General features: G+C 40.2%; 1 protein-coding gene across 1 annotated transcript in view; it reads left to right on the top strand.

Annotated features, from left to right (window-relative positions):
• Window positions 1-18,749, top strand: part of LOC105013569 (teashirt homolog 2) — a 45,046-nt gene extending 26,297 nt beyond the window's left edge. Inside the window, exon 2 of the mRNA XM_010875150.4 lies at window positions 14,822-18,749. Within this exon, the coding sequence (XP_010873452.2) occupies window positions 14,822-17,889 (3,068 nt within the window). The 3' untranslated portion in view covers window positions 17,890-18,749. The remainder of the gene's footprint in view (window positions 1-14,821) is intronic.
• The last annotated feature ends 5,346 nt before the right edge of the window (window positions 18,750-24,095 follow it).

The following is a 24,095-nucleotide window of genomic DNA, read 5'->3' as shown; positions in this document are numbered from 1 at the left end:
AAGCCTGTCACTCATTTCCATTAACCGTTCCTCTGTCGCTCTGGTCTCTGCCTTCCTCAACCTCTTTTTTTTTTTTTTTTTTTTTTCTTCCCTCCCTCCTTTTCCTCCCTCCCTCCCCAACCCCTCGGTGCACAACCTACAGTCACACGGGGGGTATCAGTTCCGCTCTGCTGCCTTGCCCGTCCGCCTACCTTCTTTTCAATAAATTAACCAATGAATACAAAGGCCCTATACTCGTCAGGCAGGCAAGTGGCTCCTACTCCTCCTCCATTACTGCTGTTTAACACCACAGAAATGTCACTGCTAAGAAGCTCATTGTAAATGAGGCTGTTGCAGGGACAAAAACATTGATGTTGCAGTTCTGACTTAGCGGTGGAAATATGTAAACATTAGTGATTATAAGAGTCCTGTAATCAGGGCTGATCCTAGCCCCCCCCCCCCACATGGATTGCCCTTAGTTTAACAACTCACTTCTAGAGGGACTTTTAAAATATGGCTGAAAAAACTAAAATAATATATATTCATAGTAATTATTTTGTACATCCACAGGGTTTTAAGGTTATGTTATATTTGTTGTTTAAACAAGGGTTCCCACGTTCCATCAATTCCACAGCATTGGAACTTGGTAAATTAATCCCAATAATGTTTTCATGATTTCACCACATTTATACAGATACATTATTTCATAGCCACACAGTGAGCACCAGGGCTAGGTTCGAGTGTTATCTGTGCAGCAAGCTGATAAGTGCCTGGAAAGCCCAATGGGCAATGCAAAGGATTGGGGAGACCTCGTCAGCAGGGATTTCCTGGCCTTGTCGTGCGCTAAAGACTTCTTTAGGCAGCTTGGACTCATGCAATAAATATGTTTGTGAGGTGAGTGAGCATGCCCTCATAATGAGTTCTCCCACATGAGAGAAAGAAGAATGACTTGGTCATGAGGAACACTTGCTCTTTCAAATCCATTGGGAGTAATTGCAATGAGACACATCCGTAAATGTAATTATATTACAGAAAAAATACCTGCAAAATTATTTAGAAGTATTCCTGATCAATACGTTACTGAACTACAGTGATGGCATTTTTGTTCTGTTTGATATTTTATTTTGAAACACTGAAACTCAAAACCAATTGTACTTATTGTACAGTGACCCAGCTGCAAATGTGGGAAGAGGTAAAATGTTTTAGCCCAAAATCCAAGTGTGAATGTGTCTAGCAAAATACTTGAAAGTACTGTGGTAGTGCTAAAAAACAAAACTTGGGAGGAAATTCACCTTCCAACAGGACAATGATCCCAATCTCAATGCCGAGGCAACATTTCAGTGGGTCAATGACAAAAAGGTCCAATTGAGAATCTATGGCACTTGAAAAGTATGGTTGACTTGCATCGTCCAACCAACCTAAACAACCTGCAGGAAATCTGCCAAGAATAGGCCAAAATTGCTCCAATACTGTGTGTTAAATTGGTACATTCTTACCCCAGAATTGTAAGAAAAGGTGGCTTTACCAAATATTTATGTGTTAATGTAAAACCAAACACTTCACAATAATTGAGTTTGAGTTTCAGTGTTTTAAAGTGAATTATCAAACTGAACGTAACATTTGTAATTCAGCAAAATGCGAGGATTGCCCAGATAATTTCGCAAGGCACTGTGTATCTATTTCTGTGGGTAGTTGAATCACATAACAGGGTCCACCTTACAATGAGGAAGAGGTGTTCGGTAAATTAATTGCTAATCACATTGAACAAAAAAAGGTAATTGAACAGTATGTAAAATCCAACAATAATTTGTGATCAACAGTGATTCTGGGTCTTAAGATTTTTTTTTTTTAAGAAATGTTTTGAATTCAGGGGGTTGAAATCTTAATGTGAAATTGCTGAATTTGGCACATTATTTGTGTATTTTTTTTTTAAATTCTCCATGCGGTCTACATTACAGGGTACATCATTTAATATGACAGGCTTTTAAATATTTCACATGTTAGTACACAATTTGAAAGGGACACAGAGGGCACTCATTTCGTGGAACGACCCCAGTCTTTAGTCCCGTCCCCTAAATCGTATTGCTTTACAAACCAAAAAGTACACTTACACAATGACTGTACTCTGTAACCAGCTTTTATAGGAATAGGTTTTCTAAACTGAAACATTGACTCAATGGAGTGACTGTCAATCTCTCGACAATAGCTGATGTGCCTCCTCGGGGAGCTTCAATTCACTGGCTTCTTCTTTCATTCTAATCAACATCTAGATAACGTTCCAGAATATCCACAAACAGCAAAAAGAAGCCAGCCAGTTTTGAGAGAAACTTTTAGAGATTGGGTGCCAACACATTTCACTATTTAGGCAGCCATTGTTTTCAAAATGGGCTGTCAAAGTGACAATGCGGTGCCAGGCAAATCCCAATGTTTGTGCTATTCAGAAAAACAGTGGGCCCTAATCATTTTGCAATGCATTTGACAACAAATTTGCCATTGAAATGAAAGGGAGAGAGGCAGGGTTGTTTTGAAGCATTTCTGCCTTTCTTACTTTTTAACTTGTCTTGTCCCCCAAAGCTGCTGCAGGTTTGGTGGGTCTGCCTCCCTCCCTTTGCTCTTGCCATGAAACAGCCTTTGGTTCCGCAAGAAACTGTCTGACAATACCACGCTTATGTTGCAAATTTACTGTGTAGCGTCATTGTCTTTAATGAAGGGAAAAAGTGGCAATCTACTATTAATGAATATAAAAGGAAGGAATGGAATATATGGAATATAAAAAAAAATGCTTCCCTTTGCTGAAAACTGCACAAAACTGCTTGTATAAGGAAAGCCTTGGCTGGATCCTGTCCAAAATCTAATGAAAGATCCATAGAGAGCCGAAGGAGGGAGGGAGCGTTCGTGAAATGCAGATTGTTTTAATAGAACACACACTCTTCTACAGTCAGCTGCAGTATCAGATTCATCAAGCTGGGCTTGACCTTGATGGATATCTGCTGATGTGATGGCCAGTGTTTTGATGCCTGGCGTTATGCACTCTTCATGATGCTTTACTGTTTATTGTGTAGTCTGTCTGTTAACTCGCAAGGAAGAGGAAATGTAACAACGATTGACCTATGTCTGGAAGAGACGGTCCACCGCCAGCATGTTTATGTAATGTTGTGTTATCGCGTAAAATACTCTGATGTGGGGTATCTTACGGAAAATGTCTGCAGTATCACTCGATACCATTGTATGAAAAAATATATATAATTTAAAGTACATTTATTTAACTGTGGAAACTATATTATGGTAAAATGTATGAAAACCCATATAAAAACGTACCTTATTTTTATTTGTTAAAGCTACTAGGCAGTATTACCAGGACAGTCAGTTAAGTGCCGAAAAGATAGTCACATTCTCCTCCCAGCCAGTGGCTCGTAAAAGTTATGAACAAAGGCCTAATCTGTACAAGGCAGTGGTCCTTTAAATGATGGCCCACTTTCCCCTTCCCTGCCTGCCTGCCTGCCAAGCCACGCAAACATTCCTGACTGACATTCAATCAGGGAAATTTGAACCGAAGCAAGATGGTCTTTTATTAGTACCTCCCTGTTTGCTTGACTGGTCAGCTCCAATATGCGAGGGTTGGCTGAGTGGCGTACAGTAAGATGATGGGTTCTCTCTCTGATAAGGGTGAATGAGGGGTAAACTGCTATTCTGCAGAAAGGAACCATCAGACCTCATCATGTCTCTCCTGGAGAGCCATGTCACAAGCTCTTCAAAAACCAAGTGACAGAGAAAGGAGAAAGCAGTAGCACACTGGGCAACCGCTCTCTCTCTTCTTCTATCTCTGTCATTCGCTCACACTCACATGAAAAACGAGAATGAATAAATGTTTCACATTAGGTGTGTTTTAAAGGGAAATCGACTGATAGTATCCTATGCTTGTCGATATATAAATACAGTTAGTTTTTTTTCAACAAAGCATGCCTTGCATACCGCCAATGAAAATTGTTGGAGTGAAGGAGTGGACCGTGTTGCCAGTGATGCAACATCAGATAAATCATCTTTTTTTTGGGGAAGGTGTGTAAAAACTCTTGACAACCCTGGGGTGAGATGGAATATGAGGCAACAGTGCTCCACGTGAGGCGGTGGCGCGGTGGCACGCTCCAAGTGATGACTTAGGTGCTGTAGTGCAGATTGCAATGCCCCCCCCACCGCTCACTTCCAATTAGGCAGCGGGCCGAGTGATGCGTCTCGGAGCAGAAGCTTCTAGCAGCCAGGCATCAAAAAGAGCAGCGCCGCTCCGTGACACCATGGAGGAAGTGAAGGGACTCCTGGAGCTAGTGTAGGATGGAAGCCACCGCTTGATGTGACTAAGTGAGAATCGTGATTAGTATCGATGGAGAGACAGGGACACAATGAGGAATGCCGACGTTTGTCTTTTGTACAGAAAATCCTCCAATCGAACTGATGAAATCTCCCCCAAAACTTTTGAAACATACTTAATGTACCCTTTTTCAGGATTGTGTGTCATTAGTGTAGGCTACTTCCTGAGGTATTCAGTGTTTTACCTTCATTTATCAGTTGGTTGTGAAAACATTGTTTTGATTAATTGCCATCATTATTGTGATAATTTTTGCACAAATGAGCAGCCAGATGGAAGGATATGGTGTCATATTGGTGATCCTATCATATTAATCTGGGTCTTGGTCCGTACGTCTATGTACTGTACATCATGCTGTCTTTTGCAGAATTCACAATCTGCCTTCCTCAACGTGGTCCACATTGTATTTTTTTAAATGGCGAGGTTTTCTATTTGATTATATTAATCTATAAAATATTTAATGTGAGGGTGTATGAAAGCAAGGCATTTATCTGCATGAATAACCACTGTTTAGTGAAGTAAGTAATGCGCTTTAAGTAACATCCCTTTCATGCATACAAAAATTAACACTAATCTTTCAGTCGTATGGTTTTGCACTGCAGCAAAGCCCTCAGAGAGATCTTAACATAACCACTTTGTGGAAAGGTAAATGGGTTTTTCCCTTCATTTATAGAATTCAAACCACTGTATTACTGCTTTCATTTACTAGATCTAATTGTTGCTGGTAGTACAGCTGTTCTGTGTGTGACTATGACTGGAGGTGTAGCTAAAAGAACCAGATAATGTTATAAGGGCAATGATAATGCATGCAATTCCTGAGTTTGGGTAGAATGTCTTAGAAAATAAGTAGCTCTTCTTAATCAAATAAAACAGTCTGTTTTAATATACAGCTCCAGAAAAAATTAAGAGACCACTGCACCTTTTTCTTTCCTTTCCAAAAAAGTCAACAAGGAAGGTTTTGAGTGTGGAACAGAAGAGTTAAAGTTAAGAGACCACTGCAAATTGAACGCTTCTGTTCCTCACTAAAAACTTTCGTTTTCCACCTTTTTTTTCACAATATGTTTGCCTTTTCAGATGAACAGAGGGTCAATAGGTGTGCTGTGAAAGCAGTAATCATCAGGCAGAAGCTACTATATAGATCTGGAACAAAACTCTGGAGAGGGACAGCCAGGAGTCACCAGGATAGGTAGTCCAAGGGCTTGGAATATGGACTTAGTTCCCTGACACAAACCGTGTAAAAATCACTAGGGACTGAGACGGTGGGATCCAGAGACACAGTGGCCCTGCCCATAGCAAACAATCAACACACACAAACTGATGCGATTGTGCTCATAAGTTTGCATACCCTGGCAGAAATTGTGACATTTTGGCATTGATTTTGAAAATATAACTGATCATGCAAGAAAAACGATTTTATTTAAGGATAGTGATCATATGAAGCCATTTATTATCACATAGTTGTTTGACTCCTTTTTAAATCATAATGATAATAGAAATCCCCCAAATGGCCCTGATCAAATGTTTACATGTTTGGCCTTGTTACAGACACACAAGGTGACACACAGGTGAAAATGGCAATTTAAGGTGAATTTCCCACACATGTGGCTTTTTAAATGGCAATTAGTGTCTTTGTATTAATAGTCAATTCATTTGTTAGCTCTCACGTGGATGCGCTGAGTAGGCTAGATACTGAGCCATGGGGAGCAGATAATAACTGTCAAAAAACCTGCATAACAAGGTAATGGAACAATAGAAAGATGGAAAAGGATATAAAGATATATCCAAAGCCTTGCAAATTCTAATCTCTTGATACCAAGCCAAGGTCCGGTAAACCAAGAAAGATTTCAGCAAAAACTGCCAGAAGAATTGTTCGGGATACAAAGAAAAACCCACAGGTAACATCAGGAGAAATACAGGCTGCTAGTTGTCAGAAAGAAGCCTTTACTGTAGCAATGCCACAAAAAAGCCTGGTTACAATATGCCTGACAACACCTTGACACGCCTCACAGCTTCTGGCACACTGTAATTTGGAGTGACAAGACCAAAATAGAGCTTTATGGTCACAACCATTAGCGCTGTTTGGAGAGGGGTCAACAAGGCTTATAGTGAACAGAATACCATCCCCACTGTGAAGCATGGTGGTGGCTCACTGATTTTTTTGGGGGGGAGCTCTAAAGGCACAGAGAATCTTGAGAAAATTGATGGCAAGATGAATGTAGCATGTTATCATAAAATCCTGGCAGGCAATTTGCATTCTTCTACATGAAATCTGCGCATGGGACATTCTTGGACTTTCCAGCACGACAATGACCCTAAGCACAAGGCCAAGTAGACCCTCCAGTGGTTACAGCAGAAAAAGTTGAAGGATCAGGAGTGGCCATGACAGTCTCCTGACCTAAATATCATGGAGCCACTTTGGGGAGATCTCAAACGTGCGGTTCATGCAAGACAACCAAAGACTTTGCATGAACTGGAGGCATTTTGCCAAAACGAATGGGCAGCTGTACCACCTGCAAGAATTCGGGGCCTCATAGACAACTATTACAAAAGACAGTTCTTAATACTGTGTATTGCCCCCTTTAGCATCAATGAGAGTGAACAAAGGGTATGCAGACTTTTGAACAAGGGTCATTTCATTTTTTTTCTTTATTGCCATGTTTTGTTTTATGATTGTGCCATTCTGTTATGACCTACAGTTGAATGTGAATCCCCATAAGAAATAAAAGACGTGTTTTGCCTGCTCATTCATGTTTTCTTTACAAATGGTATATGTATTGCTAATTCCCCAAGTGTATGCAAACTTTTGAGCAACTGTATCTTTTGAGAACTGTATCTTTCTGATAGATTGGATCTAAACCAGGCAAGAATGTGTCCATGTACATTAAACCAATATGGGTTTCCAATCTCTCATAAAGAGGGAGTGATCAATGGTGTAGAAGGCAGCACTAAGGTCAAGATGCACATGGACAGACGCAGAGCCTTAGTCTGACACCATTCCAAGGTAATTTACCAATTTCACAAGTGCAGTCTCTGCAGATGTGAGCAGTTTTTAATACTGCACTTTACTGTCTTCCCAGGCTAGTCTAAATATTTCCAACTTGTTGGAGTGCTATTGCAGTTTCTTTTGTTGGCTCGTTTTAGGGCTCTGGCAGGGAGCTAGTTTCAAGTTGTGTATTTGTTTTTTATTTTCAGTTGTAACACTGCATATAAGGTATTACACCCGAAAACAAGGTTTGATAAGATATTGTCACCCATGACAATAAGGTCTGATAAGAATTTTTAAAACTCACTGAGGTATTTTGTGTTTAGCCCAAAGGTCAATAAAATGTTGCTATGAAAAGTTTCTGAGTAGGTTGCATAAAGCATAGTCTTGGATTAAGAATTAACTAATACAATATCAGCCATGAATCCTGCTCCTAGATTGATCTTGATAATCAGCACACTGTACACCTTACCTGACTATCTCTGGTAAAATATTTAATCCCAGGCATGTGTAGCTTAGGCAGTTTTTTGTGATTGCCGTATACTGTGATTAGATCCAGCAGAAGTTAATAATGAATATGGTGACGACTAACCCCCAGAATGCGTGGACATCTGGCAGGCCCTATGAACACAACGACGGTAGTGTAGTTTTGATTGATCTTTGTCCTCCCACCACATCCTGTCTGTAGGAGGGGCCGTCCCTTCCCAATGAGGTGTGCAACTGAAGATTAACCTACCACTTTTAAAATATGACTGAATTGTACATGTAAGTAAGCAGGCAGAGGATCTCATCCAAAGGGTCTCGCCCCCTGGTGGATCAAACTCAGAACCGCGGCGTTGCTAGCGCCATGCTCTTCATTGCTGTTCCACAGGACGCGGTGGGTTGCTGATCTGCTTTGTTGTGTAGAAGCCGCAGGTTTACATAGAATACCACTGAAGGCGCTAGAGCCTGCTGTGTTTTATTTTTTGTAGATATATATATTTTTTTTTTTCTATTTAGCATGACATAAATCCGGGAGATGTAAATGTCACGGAGCAGGTTCATTTTGCAAAGAGGTTTTGATTGCCATATGCGTGTAATTGATTGGTCCAAGGACAGGGGGAAATCTAGAAATGTCATAACAGTCCTGCTTAGGTCGGTCCCACCGCCAGGCAATCAATGAGAAGTAAAAAGAAATATTGATTTGTGAGCAGCGAAAACTGTAGCTTGAGACAACCAGAGAGCAGTTAGGGAAAGTGGCACAGACATGCGGACCTGTCACTGGCACCTATGAATTACCCAATCTTCAGTGAAGATAGTGTTACCTGGTGCGGGCAGGGTATCACAGAGTATTGCAGGCAGCTGTCCATTAGCTAAACCCCTCAGGCTGCTCACTCTCTTCGCCTTGTCACTTTAATGAGGAAAATGTTGACCTTCCATGGGATAAATGTTGATATCTTTGCCATTATAAAATGTAATGCTAAGAGGCTAGTAGTGAAAATCTAATACTCTCACCGGGAACATATGCTGTAGGCTCACTTAATAAGACCTAATTTCTGTAAATGTCCTGTGTTTAAGGGAAATATGTTTTTTATGAAATGTGAAAAATCTAAGCAAATTTGGTAATATTCTTGATATTGTTTGTTATAATGGTTTACCAGGTAAGTGTTAATTGGTGATAGCAGCAACTTGGGGATTAGTTACAGGGGAAGGAGAGGGGAGAAATTGGAAGCTGGGATCAGTTAGCCATGTTTGTATGATAGTCTGATTGGAAATGAAGTCAGGACTCACAAGTGAACACCCACATCATACAGAAAAAGGCTATTTGACCTTGATTGACCACATAGAGAAAGGGCTGTTCACAAAGAAACGGCCCCCTACACAGGGCTCGGTCTCCAGTCCTTGTCCGGGTGTATTGGGATCTTTATGTTGCCCCTCCAACATCCAGTTGTTTCTGGTCTCCCATCCAGGGGTCAACCCTGCTCAGCCTTAGAGGTAAGCTATTAAGGGGATAAGGAGTGATCGGTTGTGGAAAATCCCGTTGGACAGAGTAAAGCTAATTTCTGTGTGACTGAAAAATATGAATCCCTCAACTACTACTAGACCTACTGTACCACTGGCCATGCAGTCTGCTGTGTTCTGAACACTGGGGGAGATTGACTTGGCTCAGAACTTGGCCGCTGCTCCTGGATGCTCAGGCCTTGTTGTGCCAGGAGTCTGTTCATACAGATTAATGTTATAAACACTTCAAGTCACTGACTTATGATGGACACCCTAGGTTTTTCGACCTTTGCATATTCCTGTCTAAAGATATAGATTTGTAGTGACACAGATTGGAGGCTTTTGCGGGGGTTTATGACATGCTAAATCTCAGCACTGGCGTGTCAGCGTCTTGTTTTCTAAGAATGAATGGACTTAACAGACTCAGGCGTTTCTCAGCAGGCCTATTAGCATTACAACTGTCAAACAATCAACTTAATATTACCATGCTATTGCGACTAAATAACCGCTATTGTTGCATTGTCACATGTACTAACTCGATGTCACAGCGCTCTTGTAGACTAGAAAGATAGTAGGAACTGCCCTTGCATTTGATCTGGTATTAAAGAGTCACGCTGCTTGACATGGACCGTGGGCTGGCAGAATGGAGGGCGTGCGAGAAGGGGAAGCAGATGTTTATCTTGGAATGACTCCGCCAAAGGTTAATTGCTGCTTTTGATGTACTATGTAGTAGTAAGAAATTCCACTATTCATTTTAGTGTCAATTCCATCTGAAAATACTGGATATCTGTAAGCTGAATATCTGTATTCACATTATTTACCCTTTAGCTCATATTTCCTTAAAATTATGTATGACTTGACTATGCTTTACTGTTGTTGGTAATGGTAAAACTGGATTTGTTAGTGGTCTCTTCGCACAGTGCAGTTAAAGCTTCTTAAACATGGTAAATTGTATCATCTAATTGCCATGAAATAATTTATCAGATGCGTGTCAGCATGCCCTATTTATGTATGATAGCTGTAAGTGTCTCTTAGTTCAATATTTATTAATGCTAAATTCCTAATCCATTAATTTGTTTGTAAGGTTTTTTATCTGCATGAAATATCCAATGAAGAAGAAAAGCTGTTTTGTTCTATCACCAGTATACAGAATGTAGGGTTATTACCGCCTTTCTTCTGACTTCTGTGTCCAATAATTAAGTAAATGTGACTCATGGATGGATATAAAAGGTAATGGCAGCTCCATTATTCCGATGAAAGTCCAAAGATCAAGTCAGAGTTCATCTAAAACCATGGAAACACCACGCATGCTTACCCGAAAGAGGGATATATCCAGAATCTGCTTGTTGCCACCCGTGAAAATAAGCCTTTACAGGCTGGGTAACTGGTGTGTACATTTTTTTATTGCAATGCTTGTATTAATGTCTTCACCAAGACCTTTTCATGTTATGGCCAACTGTCAACTGCATTACGCTATAGACAAGATGACATCAACTTCCACTAGCTAGCGTCCGTATGGTACTAGTTTATCCAACCAGCAATAATCCATTAGCAAATGTTTTTTTATAAAACACCAAAAACACAACTAGCACATTAAGTGAATTAGCCAAATATAGCTTCATTATTATTTTTATTGGTGGTTTTCTTAAGATCTCTAGTCTCATACCATGAAACAAAAACAAGTCAAGATGTTATGTTATGGTCCCCTGGACATCCTTAAAATCCTTAAAATGTCCCCTGTGTGCTGGAGTTTGGTATTGCGTTCTAAGCTGCCGACACTGGACCACAATTGCCCCCTGGCGATGGACTTTTAGCCTCGGCTCAGCCACCGGTCTGTGTTCTTCTTCACTGTCTCCTATGACATACCTACAGTGCTGATAACAAGTATTTGATATGCAATAAAATGCAAATTAATTATTTAAAAATCATACAATGTGATCTTTCACAGTTGAAGTGTACCTGTGATAAAAATACAGACCTCTACATGTTTTGTAAGTAGGAAACACTGCCGATTTTGCAGGTTATCAAATACTTGTTCTCCCCACAGTATCTGGCCCTCCTTCATACAGCTCTGTTATTATAATAATTAAAGTACAAAAAAATTCCCTTGATTGCTAAAATGTCTGACATTATCATTGAATTGTTACAAAAAATATGCATATTTCTCAATCAATTATCATCCAATTCAACTCTAATTTCAACTCATCTCCATAGTCTCAAGACATTCAAAAAAGTGGACGTGACCTGGAAGCTTGTCATGGCTGATAGCATTTCTGATTTCTTCCCCTTGATAAACTACACTGAACAAAATTATCATGAGCTGAACTCCAAGATCTAAGACATTGTCTATGTTTGCGGTTGGTGGGTGTCCCTTTGGTTGACGCCTGGCAATGTGGGTGGATTGATTTCCTGCCTGTTGGGCCCTGTCCGGGGCCTCCCCCGGGTAGGGCCACAGTGTCGCCGGACCCCCTCGTCTCAGTTACAAGGTGTTACGCTGCCATATTATTGTGCTGGGGGATATGAGGAATGCACTTTCTAACTTTTCTCAGTCTCCTCCAGTTTTACATTTTAGGAGGAGATGAGGTCCTGGTCCACACTTGCGGAGTACCTGGTTTGGGGGGCCCGTTGCTGTGCCTGTCCTTGTCCACCTGGTCATACTTTTGACCTAGTCTAGAATCAAACAGACTGGATTTAGCCCAGAGAAACTTATTTATTATTCCAATTGGACTCTTAATATCTCACCCGGCACAGCCAGAAGAGGACTGGTCACCCCTCTGAGCCTGGGTCCTCTCTAGGTTTCTTCCTAAATTTTGGCCTTCTTAGGGAGTTTTTCCTAGCTACCTGTGTGATGCCAGGTGAGGCATCACACAGGTCGTTGTCCATAACACACCCCTGCCCATACCATAACCCCACCGCCACCATGGGCCACTCGATCCACAACGTTGACATCAGCAAACCGCTCACCCACACGACGCCATACACTCTGTCTGCCATCTACCCTGTACAGTGTAAACCGGGATTCATCCATGAAGAGAACACCTCTCCAAAGTGCCAGACGCCATCGAATTTGCTCACTCAAGTCAGTTACGACGATGAACTGCAGTCATGTCGATACCCCGATGAGGACGACGAGCATGCATGTGTGCTTCCCTGAGACGCTTTCTGACAGTTTGTGCAGAATTTCTTTGGTTCTGCAAACCGATTGTTGCAGCAGCTGTCTGGGTGGCTGGTCTCAGAAGATCTTGGAGGTGAAGATGCTGGATGTGGAGGTCCTGGGCTGGTGTGGTTACACGTGGTCTGTGGTTGTGAGGCAGGTTGGATGTACTGCCAAATTCTCTGAAACACCTTTGGAGACAGCTTATGGTAGAGAAATAAACATTAAATTCACAGGCAATAGCTCTGGTGGACATTCCTGCAGCCAATTGCACGCTCCCTCAAAACTTGCGACATCTGTGGCAATAGAACTGCACATTTTAGAGTGGCCTTTTATTGTGGCCAGCCTTAGGCACACCTGTGCAATAATCATGCTGTCTAATCAGCATCTTGATATGCCACACCTGTGAGGTTGATGGATTATCTCTGCAAAAGGAGAAGTGCTCACTAACAAAGATTTAGACAGATTTGTGAACAATATTTGAGAGAAATAGGCCTTTTGTGTTAGATCTTTGAGTTCAGCTCATAATAAATGGGGGCTAAAACAAACGTGTTGCGTTAAAATTTTGTTCAGTGTATATACATAACTATCAATAAAACATGCATCTGTTCTCTGACAACATTCACTCCCTCTTCAACCTGGAAGGGGAGGAAGAGCCTGTTTTAGAGGCCATCAGTGAACTCTGTTGGCCAGTCTAGAAATCTCTCTTGCGGTAGATCAGGGTCACAGCACATTGGGGAATTTCCTTGTTCACAGAGGCCCCATTCTCCATGTTAGTTTTAAAACCTGAGTCCCGTCTCCATCTTCATCCATTAGCTGACGATGAGTTCACCTCCAGGGTTTCTCCTGAGGCACTTGTGAAATATTGATACAAAAGTCTTATTTTCCGAATGCAAAGGAGGACATTCTACATTATATGAGCCGTACTGCTACAGTACTGTTGCACTCTTGAGTGCTCCTCCCATCCAGCATTACACTCCATAGAGTGCCCATAACTCAAAGGAGAAATATAACTCACATGAAATGCATAAGTGCCTGGACAAGGCCGTTATGTCCTATTCATATTTAACTGAAAGCACGTCTGCCATAACTTCCCAAAATGCACATTTTCTGATATGAATTCATAGAGGACATATCAGATTATATTATGAGAGATCTGACAAAGTGCAAGATTTGTCTTCAAAAGTGTTTGTGACCATTGCTGAAGTAGTTTGTGCAATGTAATGATTTTAGAGGCTGTTTAATCAAAGGAGAATAGTTTGATTGTATTGAGCTGTTTCTATTTTTAAGGATCCACCAGCCAAATCAAAACAGAAAATCATGCTGTATCACATGTATTACAAATTAGACAATGGTACATTTGTCAATTAGAAATACTGTTGTTTTAATTATCGTTTAATTGATGCAAAAACATTTGTGCCCTATGCGTGTGAACAAACAGGTGAATAATGAAGTAGATAATTTATGTTTATGAAACTGTCAAGAACTATTTGACAATGTGACAGATCTGCCTATAATCTTTTGAAATATTAGATAATTATCTAGTTATACCAAGTAAATCTATTTTCTAACATTTCCCAGTTTCTATGCTGTGATTAACAATATAATTTAATTATTCACAATATTAGATTTTTCATTTGCATTAATCAGTAACATGTACAGTACTGTATCTGTCGACAGAGACTTTGTCACAGACACTCTCAGACCATTTAAATTGAGATAATGTATATTTGAGGTATGACATTTAAGGAAACTCATCTTGCAAGGCTCAGCCTTCTTTATTTATTATTAGAACACTTGTCAGATAAAAGAATATCTATCAGTATGTATAATTTGCTACAACGCAGTCTGATGGATCCAAGCAAGACAACATATTTTCACAGATAGAATGCTTAAATATCATTTTCATTTCAAGTTCATTCCAGTTTTTGAGACACCCATAATCATTTTGGAATAGGCCATTTGCAATAACACTTGCGAAACCCCAGGAGAAATCAACTGCATTTTCCAGTCACTGGTCAAACGGTTGTCGTAAACATCTTAACATGAAACAAGCTAACCTTTGACTGTGCACTAAGTCAGTGTCCACTGAGAATCACAAGGAACCATTTGACCACTGGCAGTTTGTTAGTCCAGGAATATGTCCATCGATAATGCTGATCTTCTGTAGTAACTCTGGACTGCATTATGCACCTTTTCGTGAATTTTGCAGTTTTTCTGAGAAAATAATTTTTAAAATGTTAGTGATTGTAGTATTGATTGCAACTATTAATTAGTCCCAGCCTAAACAAAGGGCTCGTGGAAAGAGTAATGAAAAATGCCAGCACAATTTAATCTCTGTTCTCTTTCCTTTTCCCTCTTTTAGTATACCAGCCAGATGAAGATGGCATCATGCGAGAGACCATTCCTGAGAATGATGGAGAGAATGACATTCCAACTGAAGAAGAGGGTTCGGAGAAGATGAGTCCCAAGGCCTCAGAGGACAAAGAGCTGGACAATAAAAGCAGCATAAGCTACAGCTACCAGAATTCCCCTGTCAGTGTCCTTTCCAATCAAGAGGCTGAGTTGGAGTCCCGTCTTAGCGAAGCTAGCGATAGGCTCTCACTTTCAGACTTCAAAACGTCCTCACCACCAGCAAGTCAGAAAGATGAGGAGAGCAGTGGTTCAAAACACAAGGACGAAATGCATAGCAGCCTGGAGAAAATGAGAGCTGCATATGCAAATTTCCTCTCAGATTCCTACTGGACAGGGATTGGAATGGACTTGAAAATTGGCAAAACCCCCAGCAAAGCCAATTGCGACAGCACCAATGGTAGCACCAAGAGTGAATTTGACTGGCATCAGGACGCCCTCTCAAAAACCTTCCAGCAAACACATTCCCCAAAGCCAATGTCTAAACCCAACCTCTTCAGCTCAGTTCACCTCTACAGACAAAGCAGCAAAGCAGGCGGGACAGTGTTCACGGGAGCCAGTCGGTTCAAGTGTAAGGACTGCAGTGCTGCCTACGACTCCATTGTGGATTTAACTGTTCACATGAACAAGAGCGGACATTACCAGGACAACAACCACAACAAACCAAGCAACGCCTCCATGTCGTCCTCCAAATCAAGAAAAAGACATTTGCAAGACATGGAAGGGAAAGAGGATGCACAGAAAGTTCTAAAGTGTATGTTCTGTGGCCATTCTTTTGAATCCCTCCAAGACCTGAGTGTCCATATGATAAAGACTAAGCATTACCAAAAAGTGCCTTTGAAAGAACCTATGCCTGTACTTTCACCCAAATTACTCCCACCAGCAAAGAAACGGGCCTACGAAGCCAACAGACCTTGTTCTCCTGATTCTACCACAGGGTTAGCTGGCTACAGTGAAGCCCAACGAGCCGCAGCTATTTCAAATGCCAACAATAATCGTTATGGTTATCAGAATGGAGCCAGCTACACTTGGCAGTTTGAGACATGCAAGTCTCAGATTCTAAAATGCATGGAATGTGGGAGCTCACATGACACCCTGCAACAGCTCACCACTCATATGATGGTGACTGGACATTTCATCAAAGTTACAAACTCCGCCTCTAAGAAGGGGAAACAGTTAGCCCTCGATCCCTTGGCTATAGAAAAGATGCAGGTGTTAGCCGAGCCTCTTGGTAATGATACTGAAAGCGATAAAATATTTCCAAAAGCCTCCGCAGGGGATGGTGAGAAAAATAGCCATAAGGAAGAAGGCACATTGGAGAAAATGGAAGAAAGTGGAGTGAAAGACAATAAGGCAGAGGATGACGATCCGAAAGCAGGAGAAGGGGCACCGAAATATCCTTATCTCCGCGAGGAGGACCTGGAGCAACAGGGATCACCAGGTGGAGGAGGGGACATCCTAAAGTCTTTAGCCAACACGGTGGCCTCTGCAATCAACAAGGCTCAGACTGGAACCCCCAGCTGGAGTGCTTACCCCAGTATTCATGCTGCCTATCAACTCTCTGGAATCATCAAGAGCAGTACTCCCCTTTCAGCATCTCCCCCCATACAGCTAAAGCAGACATTTAACCACAAACTGAGACCGATTGCCCCAAAAGGGAAGTTTTTTCAAAGTGCTGGGCGAGTTGACACTCCTCAGGGACAGAAACAGTTTAAAGATGCAGACATCAAAAAAGAAAAGGTTGGCATTAGTGATGGTAAAGAAAGTCAGAATAGTAAGTTTGATCTGGTGGAAAATGATGACAGCGATTGTCAGGACGATTCCTCTACCTCTTCAAAGCCTGATGCAGGTTGTCTGAATGAAGGGAGTGATGTGATCAAAGGGAAGTTGAGTCCTGATTTCTCAGACAGAGGCAAGACACCAAGCCCACCTGCCAGCAATGGACGAAGCACTACTTCGGAGCTTGTCAATGACACCCCAGAAATACTGGGCATAAACCCTCTAAGTGCCCTGCAGTCCGTTCTGAACAATCATTTAGGCAAGGCAAATAAACTGACCAATTCAAGATCTGAAAATAGTAAAATATCTGGTCGATCCCAATTTATATTCTCTGAACTAAACAGGAGTATGGAGAAACAAGCAGTGGTGCATGCCACCCCAGCTAGGAACAAAGTTAACAATGCATTCCTGTTTACTAGCAGTGATCAGCCAATTGACCTGACAAAATATAAATCTAACGAACCAAGTTCATCCGATGTACGGCCCTCTGCCCCAATGCCGCAGAAATATGCACTTTCTGACATTGCTGACATGGTCAAAGTTCTTCCTAAAGCCACCACACCAAAAGCCTCCATGCCATCGAGGATACCCACCATGAAACTGGAAACTGATGTGAGACGCTTTGAGGATGTGACGGCAGAGGTTTACTCAGTTCACAAGCGAAAAGGAAGGCAGTCCAACTGGAACCCCCGGCATCTTCTTATCCTCCAAGCCCAGTTTGCCTCCAGCCTCTTTCTGACTTCTGAGGGCAAGTACTTACTCTCAGATCTTGGTCCTCAAGAACGAATGCACATCTCCAAGTTTACCGGACTGTCCATGACAACCATCAGCCACTGGTTGGCCAATGTGAAATACCAACTTAGGAAAACAGGGGGGACCAAATTTCTGAAGAGCATGGACACTGGCCATCCAATCTTCTATTGCAATGACTGTGCTTCCCAGTTCAGGACACCACCAGCTTTTATCTCCCATCTGGAATCCCATCTAGGGTTCCAAATCAAAGATATGTGCAAACTGCCTATTGATCATCAGACGAGGGTAGAGGAGCCAGAACTGTCCAAGGCTCTCAGTTTCCAGGTGACAGAGACACTAGTAACAGAGGATGACTTTGACGCTAAGTTCAAATGTAAGCTTTGCTGTAGGACATTTGCTAGTAACCATGCGGTTAAACTCCACTTGAGTAAAACTCACAGCAAATCACCTGAGAACCATTCACAATATGTAGAAATGGACAAAGAGTAGGGGTTGTTCATTTTTGGTACCATTTTGTTGTTATTGATTTTTTTAAAACGGGTCAGATATTTCAACCATTTTTCCAGTAGCGTTCTGTAGTATGCATAAAGACATTGAAAACATTTAATTAAACAATTCATGGACACACTGGCTAGACGGAATCCTAAAATGTTAAATAATACACCAACTTATACCTTTGCACCCTGCTCAAATGCATCACCAGTAATGAAATGTATTACTGCTTAAAAACATAATTGCTGATGTTTGCATGCAATAGCTCTGGCTATGACTACTATTTATTTATATGATATGTCAAGTTTCAATTATATTGTTTCAAAAACAAATTAATGGATAAAATGTCATTTTTAACTCCAGTGACACACCTGCAAAAAAATGCAGCTGTTTTAAACAGGTAGCCAGACACGTTAACACATTTGCTGAATTGTAAAGTGTATTGCTATGTAAAAATGTTTTGTGTTGCAATGATATAACAGAAAAGCACTTTAATAAATGTTAAATCACCAGTTTAGACTCCGATTCTGTAAATGAACCCAACAACTGTAGACAGGTTGGAAACAATGATGTCTTACATGTATAAAAAAGTAAAATATTTTAAGACAAAAAAAATCTTAGTGTTTCGTTTGAAAAAAAAATGACATTGAGACAGATGATCCGTGCACCTTTTTTACCAGTTGAAATAAAGAATTAACATTTGCTACCAGCATTGTAAATTTGCATGAGTCTCCTGTCTTCTGAAATAGATAAACCATATAATGTATGTACTGTATAGAGTAATGTGTTGTTGGGAGTGCCTGTGTTCTTCACAACAATTAAACATTTCCTTCAGCTCCCTTATTTCACAGCTATTAAAGATAATTGCCTGCATAATGCATATACATTTTACAGAATTCCCTTTTTTTAAGCGATCAAGTCTCTCAATTACCACTATGTATCAAATCTCTGTTTTATAACAGGCTAATGACATTTGATGGCAAATGGAGAAACGAACATTGGCGCTATGGAGATTTGAATACTGTGACACCAACTTGCCCTCTATTGTTGGAAATGAGCATGCAATCACAATTGTTCATCAGATGACTCCTAATGCAGTTAAAATATTCGGCTATAATTTCTCCTTGCATTTTTAATTTCTGTCATAGACCACACACCTCAGTGAACAGATTAAAGCTATAAATTATTGAATTCCTTGCCTCACCAATGGATCCCCTGATTTAGAGCTATTATATTGTAGAGTAGCAACTTATTTTAAATTGGGGCCAGCACAAATGATCTAAGATACGGGCTGAACATAGTGAAAAACTGATTGCTATATCCAGATCATTTGTGTTTATTAATGGAAATTAAAATGTGAGATTGAATTGTCTTATTATAAAGGAGATAAGCCGCCATTCTGCTGCAGCTGTAATTATTCTGAATGTCACAATTTTGCTTGAGTTGTTTTTATCCTTTTTGAAATGACTATTAAAATACACTGCAATTTTGCATGTGGGCAAACAATGATTCAGAGCAGAGGTATACAATAGTTTGCGCCTGTCAGCATAAAGTCCAGCCTATCCAGATAAAGGGTTAGGCCAGTGGTTTTCAAATCCGACCCTGAAAGCCAGTTCCACTCCATTTTCCCTAATCAGGGACTTAGCAGTCTTTTCTACCTCATCATTAATTGCACCCACCTGATGTCCCAGGTCTAAATTAGTCCCTGATTAAGGGGTTGCAATGAGAAAATGGAGTGGAACTGGTTTAGTGGGCGCGGATTTGACTGCTATAGGTTAACTACTGTTATAGGCTTCCTAAAGCTAAAATCCTGTAATCAGTCCAACCACAATGATTGCTTCTTATCTTAATTTGATTTAATATGTGAAGGTCAAATTGGTGATTCATTGTTATCATACAGGCATTGTACAGTATTTTATTTATAGGAGGTTAAGGACCTGGTATGTGACCATAGGTTTAAACAAACATTTCAGACTAAACACCATTTCATCAAAGCAAAGAAAGTGCACTCATAACAGGTAAGCAAGTCAGTTGCCAAACAATCCATTTGATCTTTTATGATTTCCGTTCCATATGGAACATGTCCACCCTAATTATATATTTTTTACAGACTTTGTGCACTGGGCAAGGTTATTAACATGTGTGATTTGTTTGCAGAATAACTCAGCACCTTAGCCATGGCTGAAGGAAGGAGTTTGTCTGTTTTATGGACAGAAATATTCTGTATAGATAGCAGAGAGAGTGCTATACACAATACTGTACATTCAGCAGTTGTGATGTTGACTTTAGATTGTATTATGCATCATCACATTTCCTCTCATCCGTGAAACTTGAATGAAGGAGAAGTAAATGAAATAAACTTTAGCAAAATATTAGTATGTTAAATTCCCTGTCTTAGTCATATCGTGTTTAAGAAATTATTCTTACCCACTGTTTTGCAGACAATCAAAAGTAACAGCCTGCCTATACCATTATGCAGGACGTCTAACAGTAAATTTGTTTTTGAAATATTTAAACCGTCTTAAGGTCTATAAATGTCATGACTCTGATTATTCATAGTCTGTTGGTTAGCAAACATCAGAACAGCTTACACTCTTCACACAGGCCAAGGCTTGAAGATTCTTTAAAAAAAACTGTACTAATAGCTTAGTAGAAAAATCAAATTATGCACGTAAGTATGCTTGCATTGCAGAGGCGCCCGTGAAAACTGAACTTAGCAAAATTGATGCCAGCTCGCATTTGCAAATGCTTTGTCAATCTGTCATTAAACATGTTATCAAATCATGATAAGTGTACGCTCCTTGCTTACATTGGCGTGCCTTTCTCTGATGTTGATGTGCTTTAATGGGACAAATGTGCATTGGAATTTGCCTGCTTGGATACACACAAAACATTTACTATCTGGCTGACTGTTTCCTTCAGTGGGTTGGACAAGGATGTGTTTTTTGCGTTATCTGTGAATCAGTGGGTTAAAAAGTTAATCACGCTGCATCATCATAATAACTAAATGTCATTTGTTTAATGAATTACTGGTGAGAGATAAGGGACCAAAACTGAGTCCATATTGTATTTTTCCCTGAAATCCTTACGCTCCGTGAACTCCTTTTTAAAAAATTCTTTACCTTACCATCACACCTCATTACTTCTAGGCCACAGTTAAGGTCTCATGTACATGCTTTATTGCTTTTGCTAGAATTGGATTGCCATTTTCACATTCACTGATTATACAATAGATTTGGTTCAAAACCTTTAGCAATCTCCGTTCCACCAGCTTTGGGAAGATCTGTATGTTGTATATATTTTCTGTTGGATTGTTGTGGTTGTAAATATGGAAATCACATTAAACATTTGATTAACATACTGCAATACCATTGATTACATTGCATGATAATGCATATTCATCTTGCATCATGAATTTATTCCTGGTCATTTATCAGTAAACACATCTTTTTATTCAGGTTACATGATAGCTCATTCTAATACGAAAATGCGACAGCTGATAAAGTATGAACAGGTGAAAACTCAGGAACAGTGGGGTCATCAACTAGATGTCTTTAAAAGTTTCTACCGCAATCGTTCTAACTTTTTTGTTTTCATAATTTAAGACTACTTATGATATTCTGCCCATCTCTTCTAATCATCCTCTATTTCTTTCTTTGTCTGTCTCTTATGGTTCAACTTGTAATGGCAGGCCTTAATTATTCATTTTGTTTCATTTCTGTGTTCAATGCAAAAGACGTACGCCCTGTCAATAATTGAGTCAAGTCATAACTTCTCTGTGAGTAGAGAAGAACATTTGAAAGGCTTCACCGATGTGTCAACCACCACTTGAAGCCAGTTTTGAAGAGTCTCAATCCCTCTTGAAGAAAGTTGCACTATTAGCACAGTCCAATGCGATGTGTGTAGTACTTTACTTTATAAAAAAGAAAAGAAAAAAAGGTCACATTTTCCAGAATAACCCAACACATCTTCCTTGATGTCCTGCAGGGCAGAAATGTAGGTCGTCATATTGTGATTAGTTGTGACTCAGTCTACTACTGTCTGCTATATTGTGATTAGTTGTGACTCAGTCTACTACTGTCTACTATATTGTGATTAGTTGTGACTCAGTCCACTACTGTCTGCTATATTGTGATTAGTTGTGACCCAGTCTACTACTGTCTACTATATTGTGATTAGTTTGGACCCAGTCTACTACTGTCTACTATATTGTGATTAGTTGTGACTCAGTCTACTACTGTCTACTATATTGTGATTAGTTGGGACCCACTCTACTATTGTCAACTATATTGTGATTAGTTGGGACCCAGTCTACTACTGTCTACTATATTGTGATTAGTTGGGACCCAGTCTACTACTGTCTACTATATTGTGATTAGTTGGGACCCAGTCTACTACTGTCTACTATATTGTGATTAGTTGGGACCCAGTCTACTACTGTCTACTATATTGTGATTAGTTGGGACCCAGTCTACTACTGTCTACTATATTGTGATTAGTTGGGACCCAGTCTAATACTGTCTACTAGATTGTGATTAGTTGGGACCCAGTCTACTACTGTCTACTATATTGTGATTAGTTGGGACCCAGTCTACTACTGTCTACTATATTGTGATTAGTTGGGACCCAGTCTACTACTGTCTACTATATGGTGGTTAGTTGTGACTCAGTCTACTACTGTCTACTATATTGTGATTAGTTGTGACTCAGTCTACTACTGTCTACTATATTGTGATTAGTTGTGACTCAGTCTACTACTGTCTAATATATTGTGATTAGTTGTGATTAGTAGTTCCAAAGTATATTTTCACATAATAGATAATAGATTATTGAATTTGATTTCTGGTAAAAAAAATATTTATTTCAAAGAAATAATCTTTTTACATGGACTGAGCCATGTCAGCTGGCCCACAGAAAATATTTGGAATGCCCATCACACCTCAAAAAGTTAGCAAAGTACTGTAGCTGTGAGAAGGTTGAACATGGAGGACCGTTCAGGCCAGACAATCTGTTAAACCATGTACATAATGTATTTTTAAAGTGTTCCTTTGCACCATAGTATGAGGACATTCCTCTGTAATACAATTTTGTTTTAAACCTATATAGGTCTTTTTAAGCTACAAAACAAATAGCTAGATTAATCTTAGAAAATGTAAGCCTAGTAAAAATCGCACAATGTAGGGCAAATTAATTTATTGCATTTACCTGCTGTATGAGATTTGAACTAGAGCCTGATTAGAAGTATAGAATAAAAACCATTTGTGTGTTGGCCAGTTCAGGACCAACACTGGGCAGCAATCTATACAAATCTATTTCTAAATTTCTAATTGTCCACATCTTAAATTTTTCGTAATCCCCTTCCAACATTTTTTTTAAACAGGATGAGAATGCCACTGAGAACTGTGGACACATTTTGCATATACTAGAAATGCATGGCCAACATTTTTATTGCCATCATATACTGGAAGAGAGAACTAAGGGTTGATTGCCAGCAGTTCATCAGTGCATCCTTCAAATGTGTCACCCAGCCTGCCTCAAGGCACCGTGCTGGCTCAAATTGAAGCTGACATCTCCCAAATATGAAAGCAACAAATCACACATTTTTATTGAGGCCTAATCTGCAGCCTAGCCCCCTTGCAAACGTCAGCACCCTCTTTAATTCCTGCCGACTGCCTGCTTGTGCCTCCCAAGCATCTCCGGACTCACAGACCAAACGCTAATGACCGGGCACCAGAGATGGGGGTGACACCTATGTTTATCAGACGACTTTAATACGCTTGTAAAAAAAAAAAAATGTGTGTAGAGTATGAGGAGAGAAGGGTGGATTCTGCCTGGATAAGTATATGGATGAGATATAAATAGAGGTTACATCTGCAACAATGTCTGTGTTCATTCAAATCATATTAGGTTGGTTGATGGAAGAAAAGGCTGCCAAGCCAACTCTGAAGCTAGGTATATATGTCTATTATTCTAAAAAGCATTAAACAAAATTGGCAACGCCTTAATGAACCATTATAAACCTACTGCACCGGCCAACACATAGATTCTTCAAGGGAAAAGATCTTAAGATCATAATACTTGAAGAAGTGATATGCTTATGACTACTATATTTCGGTAACCTGTTGTCTACCGATTAGACCTGGTGTTCAGACAGAGAAAAATTGAAGGGACATTTGGAGGATGGGGGCAGGCCTATGGTTGCC

Source organism: Esox lucius, chromosome 12 (assembly GCF_011004845.1).
Source record: "Esox lucius isolate fEsoLuc1 chromosome 12, fEsoLuc1.pri, whole genome shotgun sequence".
Lineage (NCBI taxonomy): Eukaryota > Metazoa > Chordata > Actinopteri > Esociformes > Esocidae > Esox > Esox lucius.
This window is presented reverse-complemented; position numbering and strand designations above follow the sequence as displayed.